General features: G+C 41.8%; 1 protein-coding gene across 1 annotated transcript in view; it reads right to left on the bottom strand.

Moving 5' to 3' along the window:
- The window catches only part of atxn7l2a (ataxin 7-like 2a), a gene marked incomplete at its 5' end in the record, with an annotated part of 82869 nt that overhangs the window by 17854 nt on the left and 48775 nt on the right, over nt 1-16240 (bottom strand). Inside the window, 2 exons of the mRNA XM_084316597.1 lie at nt 1523-1644; nt 12291-12513. Of these exons, the coding sequence (XP_084172723.1) occupies nt 1523-1644; nt 12291-12513 (345 nt within the window). The remainder of the gene's footprint in view (nt 1-1522; nt 1645-12290; nt 12514-16240) is intronic.

Here is a 16240-nt window from a genome sequence, read left to right as displayed (position 1 = left end):
AAAAAATAGTGGACAAAGTGTCTGGGAGACTCCTAAATGACGTTGTGCTGAGCTGGTACCTCCCGAGGTAGACGGGGGGTGCCTTTCATTGCATCCTATAACGTTGGGTTCCGTTCTTTCACTTCTGATAAGCTGGTGTGAATAAACACAACCGTCCTTTTGAACACATGGCGTGAAGAAAATAGGCTACACAATTATAATAATAATTATTATTAGTGCTGTCAGGCGATTAAAAAAAGTAATCTAATTAATTACAGGATTTGTAATTAATTAATCTAATTAATCGCATTTTAATCGCATAACCATTTTATGCCTGATATTCTATAGGGCATAAAAAAAATATTGTTTGTTTCCTGTTGGTTGTCAGTTAAGGCCATGGGTAGGGAATCTATTTTATAAACATTTTTATTTTATTTTTCCCCACGGCGACTATGGATAGGGAATTTCTTTATTTAATAAAAATGTTCACAACAACATGGATGCATGTACTCTGCCAGCATGTTTAATATCCATAATACTAAAGGTTTGACTAAGATTTGTATGAAACTTTATTCTTAAAAAAAAAAAATTTATATATATATTTTTTTAAAACTCATAAAATAATTTGGGTCGCACCTAAATCGGCAGGGTCGGTCGGCAACCGGAACCAAACCATTATTTTTTTTAGGCCTAATCATATTTCAAATTGCATGTGTCCGGATGGCGGAATTCAGTACTGTATCTACAAAACCTTCTGTTTAATCAACTTCCATCTATTAATTTGCTTAGATTTTTCAGGTCTGGTCAATTTGAGCGTGGTGGTATTCTTCACAGTCAAAGATACAAAAAGAAAAATTATTGATATTCTCAACAATTTACAATTTACTCAAGCCTAGCAACATACACAGTATTTCTGACACTGGGAATACATTCCCTGAGATCCATAGATGTCCCTAGAATCAGATACCAAGAACATGCAAATGGACCATATTAAAAAATGAATGAGATAAATAAAGTTATATAAAAATTTAAAAATTTAAAATGGAATTAATTTTGAGTTAATTTACATAACGCGATAATTTGCTGTGTAATTCATTAATCTAATTAACGAGATAAACTGGCAGCCCTAATTTTTATAATACTACATCATTACTGAAATGGTATTTTGGAACCTATGTAACCCGTTCTAGTGACTGGCTGGTCCTTAAGGTCCCCCGAGTTTGCTCGGAACAGGGTAATTCTGCATTTTGCTATGATGCTCCTAGCTCATGGAATGAACTCCAACAGCCCTTAAAGATTCTCCCCTCTGTTGCAGTTGATGATCTCCAACCTTGTCAACCAAGTTGTACGCGTTTTAATTGATTCGTTATCCTTACTTTTTGCCCTGCCTTGTCGTCTTGTTGTGATTTTATATGCCTTTTTTTCTTCTTTTTGCTTAATTCTGTATGTACACTCGACGTGACTGTAATTGAGGGAAGCCTCAGTTGCCTTTTGAGTTTAAATAAAGCAATCTAAGGAGTTTTTAAGTACAATGGTTTCTTACCTCCAGAGATGAGCGCTGATATGCTGCTCCACCATGGAGCTGAGGGCTGACCTCAGGTGGTGAAGCCTCCTGTCAAACGTGTACACGCCATGGCCCAGCACCTGGCTGCTGAACGAACACAGCTAGGGAGAGGAGGAAATGGTTGAAAGCTTCAGGGGGAAATAATATGCTCAGTTAAACACACAAATACATTTCAAAAATACATTTTCCATTTGAAATCCAGTATGCACTACTTAAATATGTGAGCAAAATATTCTGATGTTTATAAAGATGTCTACAATGTTTTACTGTTTTTAGATTATCATTGTTAATTAAGTGAATTGTCATATGTATCTCATGTATTGTTATGTTTTGTGTTGTCTTTCTGTGTGGACCCCAGGAAGACTAGCTCGCCACTTAGGTGGCAGCTATAGGGATCCTTTTAAACAATAAACAACTATTTTGTTTGCAAGGAGGAAATGTGATAATTGGACACAAAACATCCGTTTCCAGACCTACTTGGGAACCCTGATTTACTAAACAGATTTATGTGGGCTACGAAGAAAAACGATCTAAAATCGAAATGGTTTCGCCTGAACATGCGTTACAAAAACAATGCTGATCATTTAGGACCCACTTAGGTAGATTAACGCCTACTGATGTCTTTAAAACATTGCTGCCGAATTCAGGGCAAAAGATGTTGTCAAGTTCAAGTTTCTTTATTAGTTGTCATACAAAAATACAGAATACTTTTATATGAAATGCTTTTTTCTGTTCTGTTCCTGAGTGTGCTAGATAAAAATAAAATAGATAAGTATAAAATAGAAAGTCAAAGTATGAAAACAAGTGTAAACAAAAGTGTTCAATATACATATATACAATAAAGAGTAGGGAATAAAATTAGTAACTGAGTTACAATACAATATACAGTACAATGCAGAAATGGGATGAGGTACAACTTAGGGTAAGGTGCAGAGGTATGAGTTGTAGTGGAAATCTCTTTACCAATAAATATAAAGTGTGTTAAAGTGTCTAAAGTGGGTAAAGTGGGTGCTACAGTGAGTTGTTTATTTAAAGTGAGTGTGTACGTGTGGATGTGTGTGCTGCGAGTGTATTGGATGGTTTGTTACATAGTGTTATTGTCGTTGAGCATCCTGATGGCCTGGGGATAGAAGCTCCTTCTGAGTCTCTCTGTGCTTGCCATGAGACTCCGGTATCGCTTGCCTGACCGCAGCAGTTCAAAGAGGCAGTTGTTTGGGTGACTAGAGTATTTGGTTATTCTCTTAGCCTTACCCCTGCAACGCTTGTTGTAAATGTCTTGGAGTGGGAAGCCCACCTCCAATTGTGCGTTCGGCTGAACGGGCCACTCTCTGTAGTCTGCTACGGTCTTGTGCGGTGCTATTCCCAAACCAGGAGGTGATATTGCCAGTCAGGATGCTCTCTATTGTGCATGATTAGAAGTTCTTAAGGATCTTCTGACTCACTTTGAACTTCCTTAGGCGCCTAAGGAAGTAGAGGCGTTGCCGTGCCTTTTTCACTACACTGTCAATGTGTGTGGTCCATGTCAAGTCCTCGGAAATGTGGACTCCGAGGTACTTAAAACTGTTTACTCTCTCGACCGGTGCCCCGTCGATGCTGAGGGGGCTGTAGTCCCTGACCCCCGACCTCCTAAAGTCCACAATCATCTCTTTTGTTTTGCCGACATTCAGGGAGAGGCAGTTCTCCTGACACCACCGCGCCAGGTTCTCTACCTCTTCCAGATAGGCCCTCTCATCGTTTGCAGAGATCAGGCCCACAACTACTGTGTCGTCAGCAAATTTGATGATTGTGTTGTTGTTCCGCTGTGCCACACAGTTGTGTGTGTACAGCGAGTAGAGGAGGGGACTCAGAACACAGCCCTGGGGGGCCCCTATGTTGAGGGTGATGGATGAGGAGGTGCAGTTGCCTGCTCTCACCACCTGGGGTCTACCTGTCAGGAAGTCCAAGACCCACTAGCAGAGGTCATAGTTCAAGCCCAGGTCCCTGAGCTTGGCTATGAGTTTGGAGGGGACTATGGTATTGAATGCTGAGCTGTAGTCGATGAACAGCATTCTCACATAGTTCCCCTGCCTCTTGTCCAGGTGTGATGCTGCTGTGTGCAGCACATGGGCTATGGCGTCCTCCGTGGACCTGTTGGGGCAATATGCAAATTGCAGGGGGTCCAGGTTGATGGGGAGGGAGGAACAGATGTAGCCCTTCCAAGCTTCTCAAAGCACTTCATGGCTATGGAGGTGAAAGCTACAGGGCGGTAGTCGTTGAGGCAAGCGGTGTAGATTTTTTGGGTACAGGAATAATGGTGGACTTCTTCAGACAGGTGGGGATGACAGCCTGTTCTAAGGACAGGTTAAATATGTCAGTGAATACCGGAGCAAATTGGTCGGCACAGACTTTTAGGACGCGGCCGGGGATACCGTCCGGTCCTGCTGCCTTCCGGATATTCACTTATTTTTTTTTATCCACTTTTTCTCCCATCCCAATTTAGTCGTGCCAATTTCCCCCCCTCCCCGTCCTGGTCGTTGCTCGCATTTGCCCCCCACTGGTCGGTCTAGGGTCCGATACATGCAGAGTCAGCCAGCCACTTCTTTTCACCTGCCAGTGCGGACTCTCATTGGTGAGGTGTAACGTGTGGGAGGCTCACACTACCCTCACCATCTCCCTTCATCGCTGTGCAGGCGCCCTGACCGACGCGGTTTACAACGACCAGATTACCACCCACCGGCTTCCCTCCCGCTGACTCTGCCAATTGAGCCAGTATGACGGCCGGCCAAGCCAGAGGCAACGCTGACAGCCGGATTCGATACCAGTGTCTCACGCGTTGGTGACGAGCGCTTAGTCCACTGCGCCACACAGACGCCCTCGATATTCACTTTCTTAAAGGTCCTCCTCACCTCATGTTCTGTTAACCTGAACACTGAGTCTCCATCAGCAGTGGCCCCCCCTCCATTGCAGTGGTTTGTAGGCTGGTGTTGTTATTCACAGCCTCAAACCTTGCATAGAAGGTATTGAGATAATTTGCCAAGGAGATGTCACTGTTCAGCTTGAGGGAGGTGCCTCATGAAAGTCTTGTATGTTGTCAAGTCACCACTAATGAAAGTCTTGTATCTTGTCAAGTCACCACTAATGAAAGTCTTGTATGTTGTCAAGTCATCAGTAATGAAAGTATTGTATGTTGTCAAGTCACCACTAATGAAAGTCTTGTATGTTGTCAAGTCACCACTAATGATGTAAGTATTGTATGTTGTCAAGTCACCACTAATGATGTAAGTATTGTATGTTGTCAAGTCACCACTAACTCATTCAGCGCCAGTCACGATGATAGTCAGGTTAACTCGCCATCGCTTGAGCGCCAATCACGAGTATAGTCAGGTTTTAATCGAATGGGTCTGAGCTCGCAAAAGGGCAAATACTGCAAATATTGCACTCCACTGGAAATGGTGTAGTTTCTTTTCTGGGACGATCCGAGCGGTGCGGGCGGGGTTTAAATATACGTAGGCGAGGTAGGCCTCAACAGCGATGTTATTGAACAGTAACCCCGCCCGCCCGTCATTGTGTAACGGTCGGTAATGTGGTACGGACCTCCACGCAGTATTTGGAATGGCAATCAGATAATTGGATTATTTCTTTTGCATTACATCAGATACAAGGTAAGAACACTATATATAAATTGATCTGATATTAATTTCTACCCCGATCGACGCTGTCTCTGTGTGTGTATGTGTGGCTGTGTGCCGTTGGTGGCAGCCCCGCGGTCCAGGGCTATTTTCATTCTTGCACGAGGAAGGATAATAATGATGATCTAGCGTTGATTTCAGGAAGATTCGATAATCAGGTGAAAAATGACCACATGTTTTGTGTATTCCACTAAAGGGCTATTATCGCGTCTTTTCCTGGGATTACTAGAAATCACCAAAACTATACTCGTATTCAAAACGGTATAAAACGGAAATGTACAGATGAAAAAACAATCCGTTTCGTACATGTTGACTGGAAGCAACTCACTGATAATCGACGGGTGTATTAGACCCATAGCTATAATTTAAGATATATTTTAAGCACTCGCAAATCTCGCAGTCCCCCAATTGATTAAAGCTGTGGCGTTCTAGCACCATCTTGCGAATTAAGCTCCGGCGCTGATTGAGCTAATGATGTAAGTATTGTATGTTGTCAAGTCACCACTAGTGATGCAAGTATTGTATGTTGTCAAGTCACCACTAATGATGTAAGTATTGTATGTTGCCAAGTCACCACTAATGATGTAAGTATTGCATGTTGTCAAGTCACTAGTGATGTAAGTCTTGTATGTTGTCAAGTCATCAGTAATGATGTAAGTATTGTATGTTGTCAAGTCACCACTAATGATGTAAGTATTGTATGTTGTCAAGTCACTAATGATGTAAGTATTGTATGTTGTCAAGTCACTAGTGATGTAAGTATTGTATGTTGTCAAGTCACTAGTGATGTAAGTATTGTATGTTGTCAAGTCACCACTAATGATGTAAGTATTGTATGTCTCCTCGTGAAGATGCCGTTAGAATACGTGGTGGTGCTGTTGCCCTTATCTTACCTATATTGTCTGTCTAGTAGGCCAACATACTATAATTTGTTTTAGAATAATAATAAAATTATAATAATTTGTTTTGTATAAATATTTATGATTTTCAAATGAAGAATTATAGACAAGACAGACATACAAGACAGCAATGGGGGGTGAAGCATTAATAAAGAGAAAATAATAATACAAAAGAAAAAAGAAATGAAAACACTTATTGACAGTTCCCCTATAAAAGCACAGACATGCCCGTGTCTCCGCATATATTACACACACAGACACATATATATATATTAGGGATGCACCGATCAGACTTTTTCAGTCCCGATACCGACACCTGGGTTTGGGTATCGGCCGATACCGATCCGATACCCATTGTCCAAATGTCCCCCCCAAAAAAGTACAAAAAATTAAATAAAATGTATCCACGCTTTTTTTATTTTTTTTATATATTTTGTTTTTAAGAATTGTAAAGGATCACAAGTGTGTTTCTGATTTGTTGTAAACAAAGACAGAAAATAAACTTCATTCATTCAATTAATAAACTGTATGTGTCACTGTGTGGAAGAGACTGGGATCATTCTTTTGTGCAAGTAGGGGTGGACGGTATAAACGGTATACGGTATAAACGGTATGAATTTGCTCTACGGTATGGATTTTGACTATACCTTGTAACCGGTAGAGCAGCTCTAAAATAGCAATGACGTCATGTAACCACAGCGCGACTATTTCACTCGCATTTGCCCCTAAAAATAGATAGAATTAGTCATAGATAATAGATATGTGCAAACTGGAAAAAGTTATTTAGGAGGCTTCGCGCAGTGGGCGTGTCAACACGCAATTGTCATTTCATAATAAACACATAACCACGGCGCACAGCAAGTTTCAATTTCAGTTCCTGGCATTTTTAACCAGTGGAGAAAGGTAAGAGATTTCCCTATCGTTTTTCTTATATGAATTATTCTACGTTAATAAAACATACCTGGTGATCAACTACAGTTTGCTGTGAACATTATGATATGTGTGTAGTGCTCTGATAACGACGGCTGGGCAGCGGGAGCTGGATGCTGGATTTTGCGAGAAGCATGCAGCTGCAGAGCCGCAGAGCGGGGCCGCTGTGCCTGCACAGTGCAATACTCCAATTCAGCCATTGGCAATTCAGCCGTTGGGTGGGGGGCGCTGTTGAGCGGGCCTGTGACCGGACCTGAAAGCGCCCCTGCTCTGCGGCTCTGCAGTTGCATACTATTGGGATTCGTTGGGAGCAGCACGGAGTCTCGACTCAGGACTTATTTTATTTGGAATATAATGACTGTATACGCAAAAGTAGCCTAGTTTTAAGTTAAAATATTATAAATCTACATGCCTTGAGGATGTCATTCTTTATATAGCCTGCCTATCAGGCAAAAAAAATTATTCTAACGGAAACACTGATACTGTGCTGAAGGGTCTGCAATTAGGTAAAAATAGACCTAAGATTATCCCCCTTTAAGTTCACCAACCTGTTTAATATGTGGGAGCTAAGTTATTATTTACCACATAATGTTTACTGTCTGCCTACTGTTGGCAACTCATGTTATATGACAGTGCTGCCATCTAGTGGGCCAGAGGTGGTAGTGTTCCAGCGCAAGTGCGTCACTTCCTGTAGACGTTGAACTGACGTTGAACTTGCCCAGACTTGTAGAGAACGAGACGGGAGAAAATGCATCCAGCGTTGGTCACGTAACGTTATAGTTTGACGTAAAGTTGCTTACCAAGCGGACATTATTCCACCAAGAGAGAGTGAGTTTTAGTAACCAGCTAATTCGATGTTTAGTAAACGTCTGGGATTAGCACATTACAGCGGACTATAGTATTCCCCATTTATCGTTAGCAGTTAGCCGAAGCTAGCTAGCTCGGAGCTAATACCTAACGTAGCCCGATGCTCATGCGTTGATAGCTGCTCTATATTGGACATATCAGACGATATATAGCACAGACCAGAGGACATTTAGATAGGGTCTGTGCCGAAGGGACTCTGTAAAAAGGACACAACCAGTCCTATGTAGTAGCCACTAGCAGTAGCCTGTTGTACAGAGGGGACCAGCGTGTCTTCAGTGGCTGTCGGCGTGCAGCACTACGGAGCGGAGGGAGACACTCGGATCCACCACAGCGGAGCATCTGGTCTGCAGGAGCAGACTGGTGGCGCCAATCGGACCGGGCAGCGTCTTCCCGCCCTCATCACCATGCAGCGGTCGACTACTCCTCGTTACAGAACCCATCCGGGTTCTTTCTCACCACCAGGATTACTAACTCTCTCCACCTCTCTCGTACTGCAGAGGGAATTGTTCCTCTGCTGCAGTGGTAACCGCGGCAACGTTGGCCAGAACACTTTAATAGAACCATTTGGGCGCCCATCTAAATTTAGCTATAGTATTTAATTAGGAATTGTGTAAAGTGATAATAATATTTGTATGTATGTTTTTCCCCCTTTTGTTTATATAAAAAATGGCATTATGATTCAAACAGTTTCCTCGCTCTTTCTAGTCTAGGTGACTCCATTTTAAGTTATTCACTCAGTTGTGTAATTTGGTACAATTGGTTTAGCAGTTAAGGCATCCTACCAAACCCCCCTAAGGTGAACTATATATACAGTCCTCTAAGCTCCCGCACAGATACCGTGATATATACCGTTACCGTCTATGCTTCAAATTATACCGTGATATAAATTTTAGACCATACCATCCACCCCTATGTGCAAGGCAACATCAGGCTTGACTTAAACATTACTTTCCTAACTTAGTGAAACTAAATGTAACAAATTAACACATTTACTACATTTACTGAATGGTTCTTATTTTATTTATAATTTTTTTTCTTCTTTTTTACCGATACCCGATCCAGCTATTTTACTGATATCGGCGGCCGATACCAATATCGGATCGGTGCATCCCTAATATATATATATATTCATACACAGTGCTGGATAAACCACTGTAGTTCCCTGGACCACAAGCCACTCCACAATGGAAAAAAGCCAAACCAAATCCTAAATTACACTCAAAATATTTGTTTAGTGGGAGCTCCAGTAGCTCACCGCATATCTCTGCGCTATTTCTGCGTCGGGGAAAACCGTGCTGCGTCACGGATCTGGTGGACACGAGTTCGATTCCCAGACCCGCCGTCATTTATCAGAATGTCTTCCCCTGCTCTATATCCCGTTTCAACCTGTTTCTGTTGGTCATGCTTGACCAGAAAAGCGATAAACGCTAAAAAATAAAGTTTAAAAAAAAAAAAAAAATTGTTTAGTTTGTCAATCTAAAACCAATTTGAAAAAGCAGCTCAACTACGTCCAAACTACACTGCAGAAAACTATCACAATCAGAGTAATTACAAGGAGATACTTCTGAACTAACACAGAGTAAACTGTGGGTGTGTTCGATCCAGTGACCAAGCAGACAACCTCACTTGAAGCTTGAGGGTGTTTTATGGGGGGAACAGGGAGCAGGAAAATGCTGAATTTCTAGGGAAATAATGTAGCTTGTAGTCAACCACCCCAACTACATGACCACCACCTAACCACTGCAACATGCAGCCTAACTGCTGGTAATGTAACCACATTAACTTTTTGAATTGAATTACTGAAATAAATGAACCTTTCCTGGATATTCTAATTTATTGAGATGCATACACCCATATGTGTGCATATCTATGTATCCATACACACTGTACACATACAGTAGGTATTTAACCTACGTAAGTATGGAGAATGAGGGAGGGAAAAAGTATGAAGATGTACTGGTAGTAATTTGAGTCACCACCAGCTCTCTAAATAATTATATTCCATGTCCTTTTTGCTTTTTCATCATATTCATACAACACATTTAAATCATTGTGCATGAAAATACTGACACATTCACCTCACAGTTTCAGAGAGGAGGGATATTGAATTGAAGCGTAGCTATTTTCTAGTAGTAGTCTCTAATAGTAGCTCTGCTCTAGCTAGAAGTGTAGAGATTCACACAAATTTGGCCTCCGATCTTGACTGGGGCGGATGGGGGCTCGGGATGTTTCACTTTATATTATAATGTAATATGTATCCATCGCTTGGGCGGGTGCGGCTTAATGGGGAGGAGTATCTGTGGGGGTCCTGTTTTTTTGGGTTGGATAGCAGGTGTGGGTGGACTCTCCTGTGGTGTTCTGGTCTGCTGAGCTTCACCTGGAGCGATAGTATATATATTTTAATGTTTTTACTTTATATATTTTTATACTATAACTACTTTTTTGATTTAATAATACATTTTATTTGGTGGCACCTTTCAGGACACCCAAGGTCACCTTACAGATAATAGAAAAAAATAAAAATAAAAAACACAAGGCAGTTCATTTGCTTTAATTTAATTGTCGTCATTATGGTTATTATTATTATTATTATTATTGATGTTACTGTCTTGTGTATTATTGTTACTGTATTGTGTTGTGTCTTGTTTCATGTGGAAAATTTGAGAATAAAGAAAATTTGATCACAAAGAAATGTGGCCTCTGGTCCTTGTATTATGTTGAGTGGGGTCTCTGCTCTTCCAGGTAATTAGAATTAGGCACCTCGCAAACAAAGCTACAAAATCCAAGAGGGACCTGGGCAGACTGGCTTCCGCTGGCAGGACACCAAAAATACCTGTGATTGGGTTTGGGACTATGGCCTGACCTACAACCACTGTCATCGTCTCAAACACAGAGCTCCAGAGAGCTGGCGGAGAGGGACATGTCTCAAACACAGAGCTGATAGAGAGACATGTCTCAAACACAGAGCTCCAGAGAGCTGATAGAGGGACATGTCTCAAACACAGAGCTGATAGAGGGACATGTCTCAAACACAGAGCTCCAGAGAGCTGATAGAGGGACATGTCTCAAACACAGAGCTCCAGAGAGCTGATAGAGGGACATGTCTCAAACACAGAGCTCCAGAGAGCTGATAGAGGGACATGTCTCAAACACAGAGCTCCAGAGAGCTGATGGAGAGGGACAAGTCCAGAATGTATGATAATGATCTGCAGGCTCCGGATTACACGATAACAACTTGGATCAATGTCTGGAAATATTCTCGATAGTCTGGATTTGGTCCAGTGTACCCTGTGAAGAATCTGACATTGTATCACTCCATGTCTAGCACAGAGTGATGAATGATTTACACCATCTAACACAGCGGTTCTCAAACTACGGGTCACGACCCAAAGTGGGATTGTGGGTAGGTGACAGAGGGGTCGCACATTGGCAAGTAAAAAAAATATATATATACACCGTATATATATAAATGTGTATTGATAACAGTGCTGTAATAATAAAATGTTCTAATAAATATGCATGATCAAGTTCAACAACGTGTGCTTTTATTTAGATATTCCTTAATTCCATGTTGAAACTATGCGATACATTAAGTGTGGGGTCGCCAAACAAATTCCTAAATAAAATGAGGTTGTGGTATAAAAAAGTTTGAGAACCCCTGATCTAACATATCCCCCCATGTCCTATCATCAATCTCCTCCTCTGGGTCCTTAGACCACATTCTACATAGAGTAATTCCTAGGAGTCCTACTGAATTGTTATTTCTTATTTTATTTCTTATTATATTATAATAAAAAAAATATATATATATATTAAATAAATAAAATTTAAATCCGCGATTATTCTTTTCTTTATATACTCGATACAGCTATTTTAGTCATATCGGGGCCGATATCCGATATCAATATCGGAGCATCCCTAGTAGGGACTGCTGCCAGCAGCTGGAGAACTAACGACAGCAGAACTCTAACTACTAGGAAAGTCTGACTCCCACCTAAACTGCATGGACTACAACATATAACGTATATCATGCCAGTTAGGGTACCTTATGTATACTGCACCTGTGTATACTATATACTTTACTTACTCATAGTATATATTCAGATTATAAGAGTTATTGATCATTATTGTGACATAATATAACTGATGGGGCATACAGACCCGATTACAGTTTACTTGCTCATATGCTTATATTCAGAGTTCATTATTGTTTACACTGCCAATTTCTATACAATTGTATTGCCTACATTTATGTCTTCTACTATTACCGTGCCCATACTTTTACCTCCCCACCCCCATGCTGCTAGGACGCCTGAATTTCCCAAAGGGGATCAATAAAGGAATATCTTATCTTTATATATATATGTCTAATTTGCTCCTTACCGCCAGAGGTCTGGGATGTGAGGCTGAAGATGGGAACTCTGCCAGCTCCTCCGGACCCTCTGTGTCGCTTTCGTCGCTGGAGAGGCGTCCGTATACAAGGGGCGAGGGAGCGCGGGAGCCACCCTCCTCCTCCTCCTCCTCCTCCTCCTCCTCCTCTTCCTCTTCCTCCTCCTCGTGTGGCTGGTCCTCCTCTGCGGAGCTCTCGGAGGACGCCCTGGAACGACTGTTAAAACAGTGTAAACTGAAGTTCAACCGGGCAACAATTTCTGTTCATTAACCGTGTTGTGTAGATGCTATGATAGAACGGCTGATTCATGTCAGGTTTCACCGACAACAATGTGCCCAGTTTAGTGATGCACGATATATCGGCCGCCGATATAATATCGGCCGATATGGCCGTTTTTTTTACACATCGGTATCGGTCCGATATCAAGATAGGACCGATATTAAAAAAAAAATAAAAAAAATAATGTTTTTTTTTTCTTTTTACATGTTTTGGCCTTAAATAGTTTCAAAATATCAGTCATTTCTGAAAATAAGTTACAAAAGTAAAAAAATTATGCGTTTTGGAAAATAGCTCTTTATTTGATTATCATAATCAGTGTTTTCTATACAGAGATATCGACATCGGTAAATATCGGTATCGGCCAGAACAGCAATATTAATATCGGTTATCGGTATCGGCCACAATTTTCACATCGGTGCATCACTAGCCCAGTTCATTGGGAATCTCCATGGGGAGGAGGGTGCTTTTAGTCTGGAACAAGGCTTCATCCCAGCGACCCAGAAACTCTTACGGTAAATTGTGGTCAGTGTGCAAGAGCTTCTGGGTGCAGCATACTGAGAAAGTCGAAAGCTTTAAGGCTGCGGTTACATTAGGGCCAAAACGATTAGTTTCAGTTTCGTTTTTCAGAACGCTACGTATTGGCAGGCAAGTTAGACGTTGTTTTGTCTCGTGAGCACCGAGTGATGTATATACATGTAGTACAATGCCAAAGCAGTAGGTGGCGATGTAGTTCAAACATGAAGGCCATTTTCAACCAATCAGAAAGGTTGAACGAGGCACTGCTCAAAATCTCAGAAAGCCACCATCTTTAAATACCTCACATGAACCATTTAGCAACATAGCATTTATTTTTCAGCAAGAAACAAAGTGCAATAAACAAAAACGGATACATTCACTCAGGGACGCGAGAAGGGGGGGTGCGGCAGGGGCTGCAGCACCCCCTGCTGGATGGGAGTGTAACTGCAACTGCAAGGTTGTTTTGGATTTTATTCCAAATTTGTAACCGAGGCTACTCATGTCACAGAGCGGAACGGCACTGCAGATTTACCCTACTCTTGGAATTCATTCAGATAGTCATAGGGGCGCTGTCTCGATAATGCAGTGTTATTATTAACACTATGGGTGCCGGCCAGAAATCCGGAAAATGACTGTGGATTGCCAGCGCTATTTGTCTATGGAGAAATTCCCCTTCTTTGCAGGGCTATAACTTTTTAAATTCTATTGCTACATTGCCATTATTAGGGCCCATTCAAAGTCCTATATGTATTGTTCATTGTGTAGCAACGTTAAACTTTTTCATTCACATATTCATAGTAAAGTATGGTCTAATGTATAAGTATGTTTTCATCTCTTTCTGCAGCTTTCTCCAGAACGTGATATATAGCCCCAAATGCATTATATTGATGATGAAATACAGTTTGATGGCAATCGGGGCGATATAAAAAATTTCAATTGGACGTACTTCTAGAATGATCTACGTATGATCTGATGATGACCGGATGGGCGGGGGATCGTTTATAATTCCGTGGGCAGCGTTATATCATTCATCTAGTGTGGGTGATATGTTCATCATAACAGTTTATATGGAATACGATCAAAAATAATGCTGAATCTTAACGTATCCTCCTCGCACCGTTGGGCGATGAGCGTGGAACAGTCATTTACCTATTATGGTATGTAGAAATATCGGGTCCATTTCCAGCTTGTATAATAGTATATATGTCCAAATCATGTTTATCGAGTTATTGGCAATCGATCGCTATGTATTGTGTCGAGATCGAGTCCCGGGAGCCAAACAGAGTGCCCGGAAGTAATATGGCCGACCAGCACAACCTCCATAGCACTTCCTGTTTGGCGATTGCGCCGATCGGCCACCAGATGGCGCTCCTGAACCGCCAGAGAGCTCAGTGGGTCCTCCTGGTGGATCTCAGGCCAGCGGAGGGGAAATATGAATCCGATCGCAGATTTTTGAAATATTGATATAAGCATGGCCGGGAACTTGAGCATGGCCGGGAATGACGCTGTACAGCGTTTCCCGGCAGTCAAAGTGTTAACAGCGTGTAGCCGACGCATGAACCGGTTGGGATTCGAATAGACGCGGCCTGGAAGCGTCAACGCGGAACTGGAAATCCGTTGGTAAAAAAAATAGACACAGCGGCTGGGATAGTTTTGGACTTTTGGGACGCTGCATTCACAGTAAAGGAATATATGAACAAGCCAGCAGAACTATCCGAGCCCCCGGGAGGGTGATCGAAGACCTTTTGCATCATGTCGGCGATCATGTATGCGGGGAACGAATTGCAGAGGGAGTGCGCAACACAGCCATGTGGGGTAAGCTGGGCTGTGATGTGTGCATCAGAACAGTTACTTGTCTCGCACCGTCGCACGCTCAGAGCGCGGAGTTGGGCAGCGGTTTTGATTGAAAAGTTTGATTGAAAAGTTTATTAACAGATTGCAGAATGGGTACAGTACAGTAGGCTACAGCTCAATACATACAATTGTTAAGGGGATGCAGACCAGAGAAAGACTTTCGTCTTGTTTACATCAGGGTCCTCCATTTTCAATTCATCATAGTATCCTCTAGTCAAGTGAACGAGAGTGTTGGTTATGACATGACAGACAGTGGAGCTGTTTGCAGATAGCGAGCATTTTGACGTGTTGCGTGGTGGCGATGTCTCGCAGACAATACAACTACAAGTATAATTATATAATATATATATTTTATATAAAAAAAAATTATAAAAAAAAAAAAAATTTATCAAAAACGATCGATATCTCAGCACCCCCACTCCCCGCGGACTTCTCACGTGCCTGCATTCACTGTGTGTTCTGCCTCATTTGTTGATGAAACAAAACTAACATCCACACAATTGACCACCAAGAGCGGAGTTTAGTCTCACAAAAAGATCGCAGATTTTGTTAGCTTACGTGCCAACGTGATTGGGATATGCCATTATAACAGTATAGCATTGTGGCTATCGTACATTAACCTAGTAACGTTAATGCTAGCAGAATGAATGGATGAAAACGTTATTTTCATCCATTTTCATTTTCAACAGATTGCAGAATGGGTACAATATAATACGGCTCAATACAAACAATTGTTAAGGGGATGCAGACTGTTGTAGTTTGGACTGGGTTCTTTATAACAATAACTTGACAACACATGAGCTTAGTTTAGCCGCAGCTACAGGCAATCTGAGGAGGACGCAGCAGATATCCTGTATAGGTCCAGCCAGGGGAAAATTTGGCGTTGGTGTCTACTACTGCGCATGGGCGTTGGGCAAGAACGGCTCCGTATCCGGCTCGCGCAAATTACATGGCACTGTTGTCGGCGAGTTTCCAAAACGAAAACACCCTTTCAGCATTGCCGCTAAAACGGCGTTTCCTTTTAACTTGGACATGTAAACGTAATCATTCGAAAATACAACGTTGCTGTTTTCCCCCAGTGTAACCATGGCCTAAGTAAACCATCTCCCTTCCCTGAAATGTTTTGAAATGAATTGAAATGCACCCTCCACATTGTGTTTACATCTGGGTCCTGTATGCCACCAGTAATGAATAGAAAACATGAGGCTCTACAGTGCGACCATTTAACTCACATTTGCCCCTAAAAATAGATTTGTGCGAACCGGAAAAATAATTTAGGAGCACAGTGTGCTTA

This window comes from Notolepis coatsorum (assembly GCF_963971535.1).
Source record: "Notolepis coatsorum genome assembly, chromosome: 6".
In the NCBI taxonomy this organism is placed as follows: Eukaryota; Metazoa; Chordata; class Actinopteri; order Aulopiformes; family Paralepididae; genus Notolepis; species Notolepis coatsorum.
The sequence above is the reverse complement of the archived record's forward strand: the minus strand, read 5'-3'. Positions and strand labels throughout refer to the sequence as shown.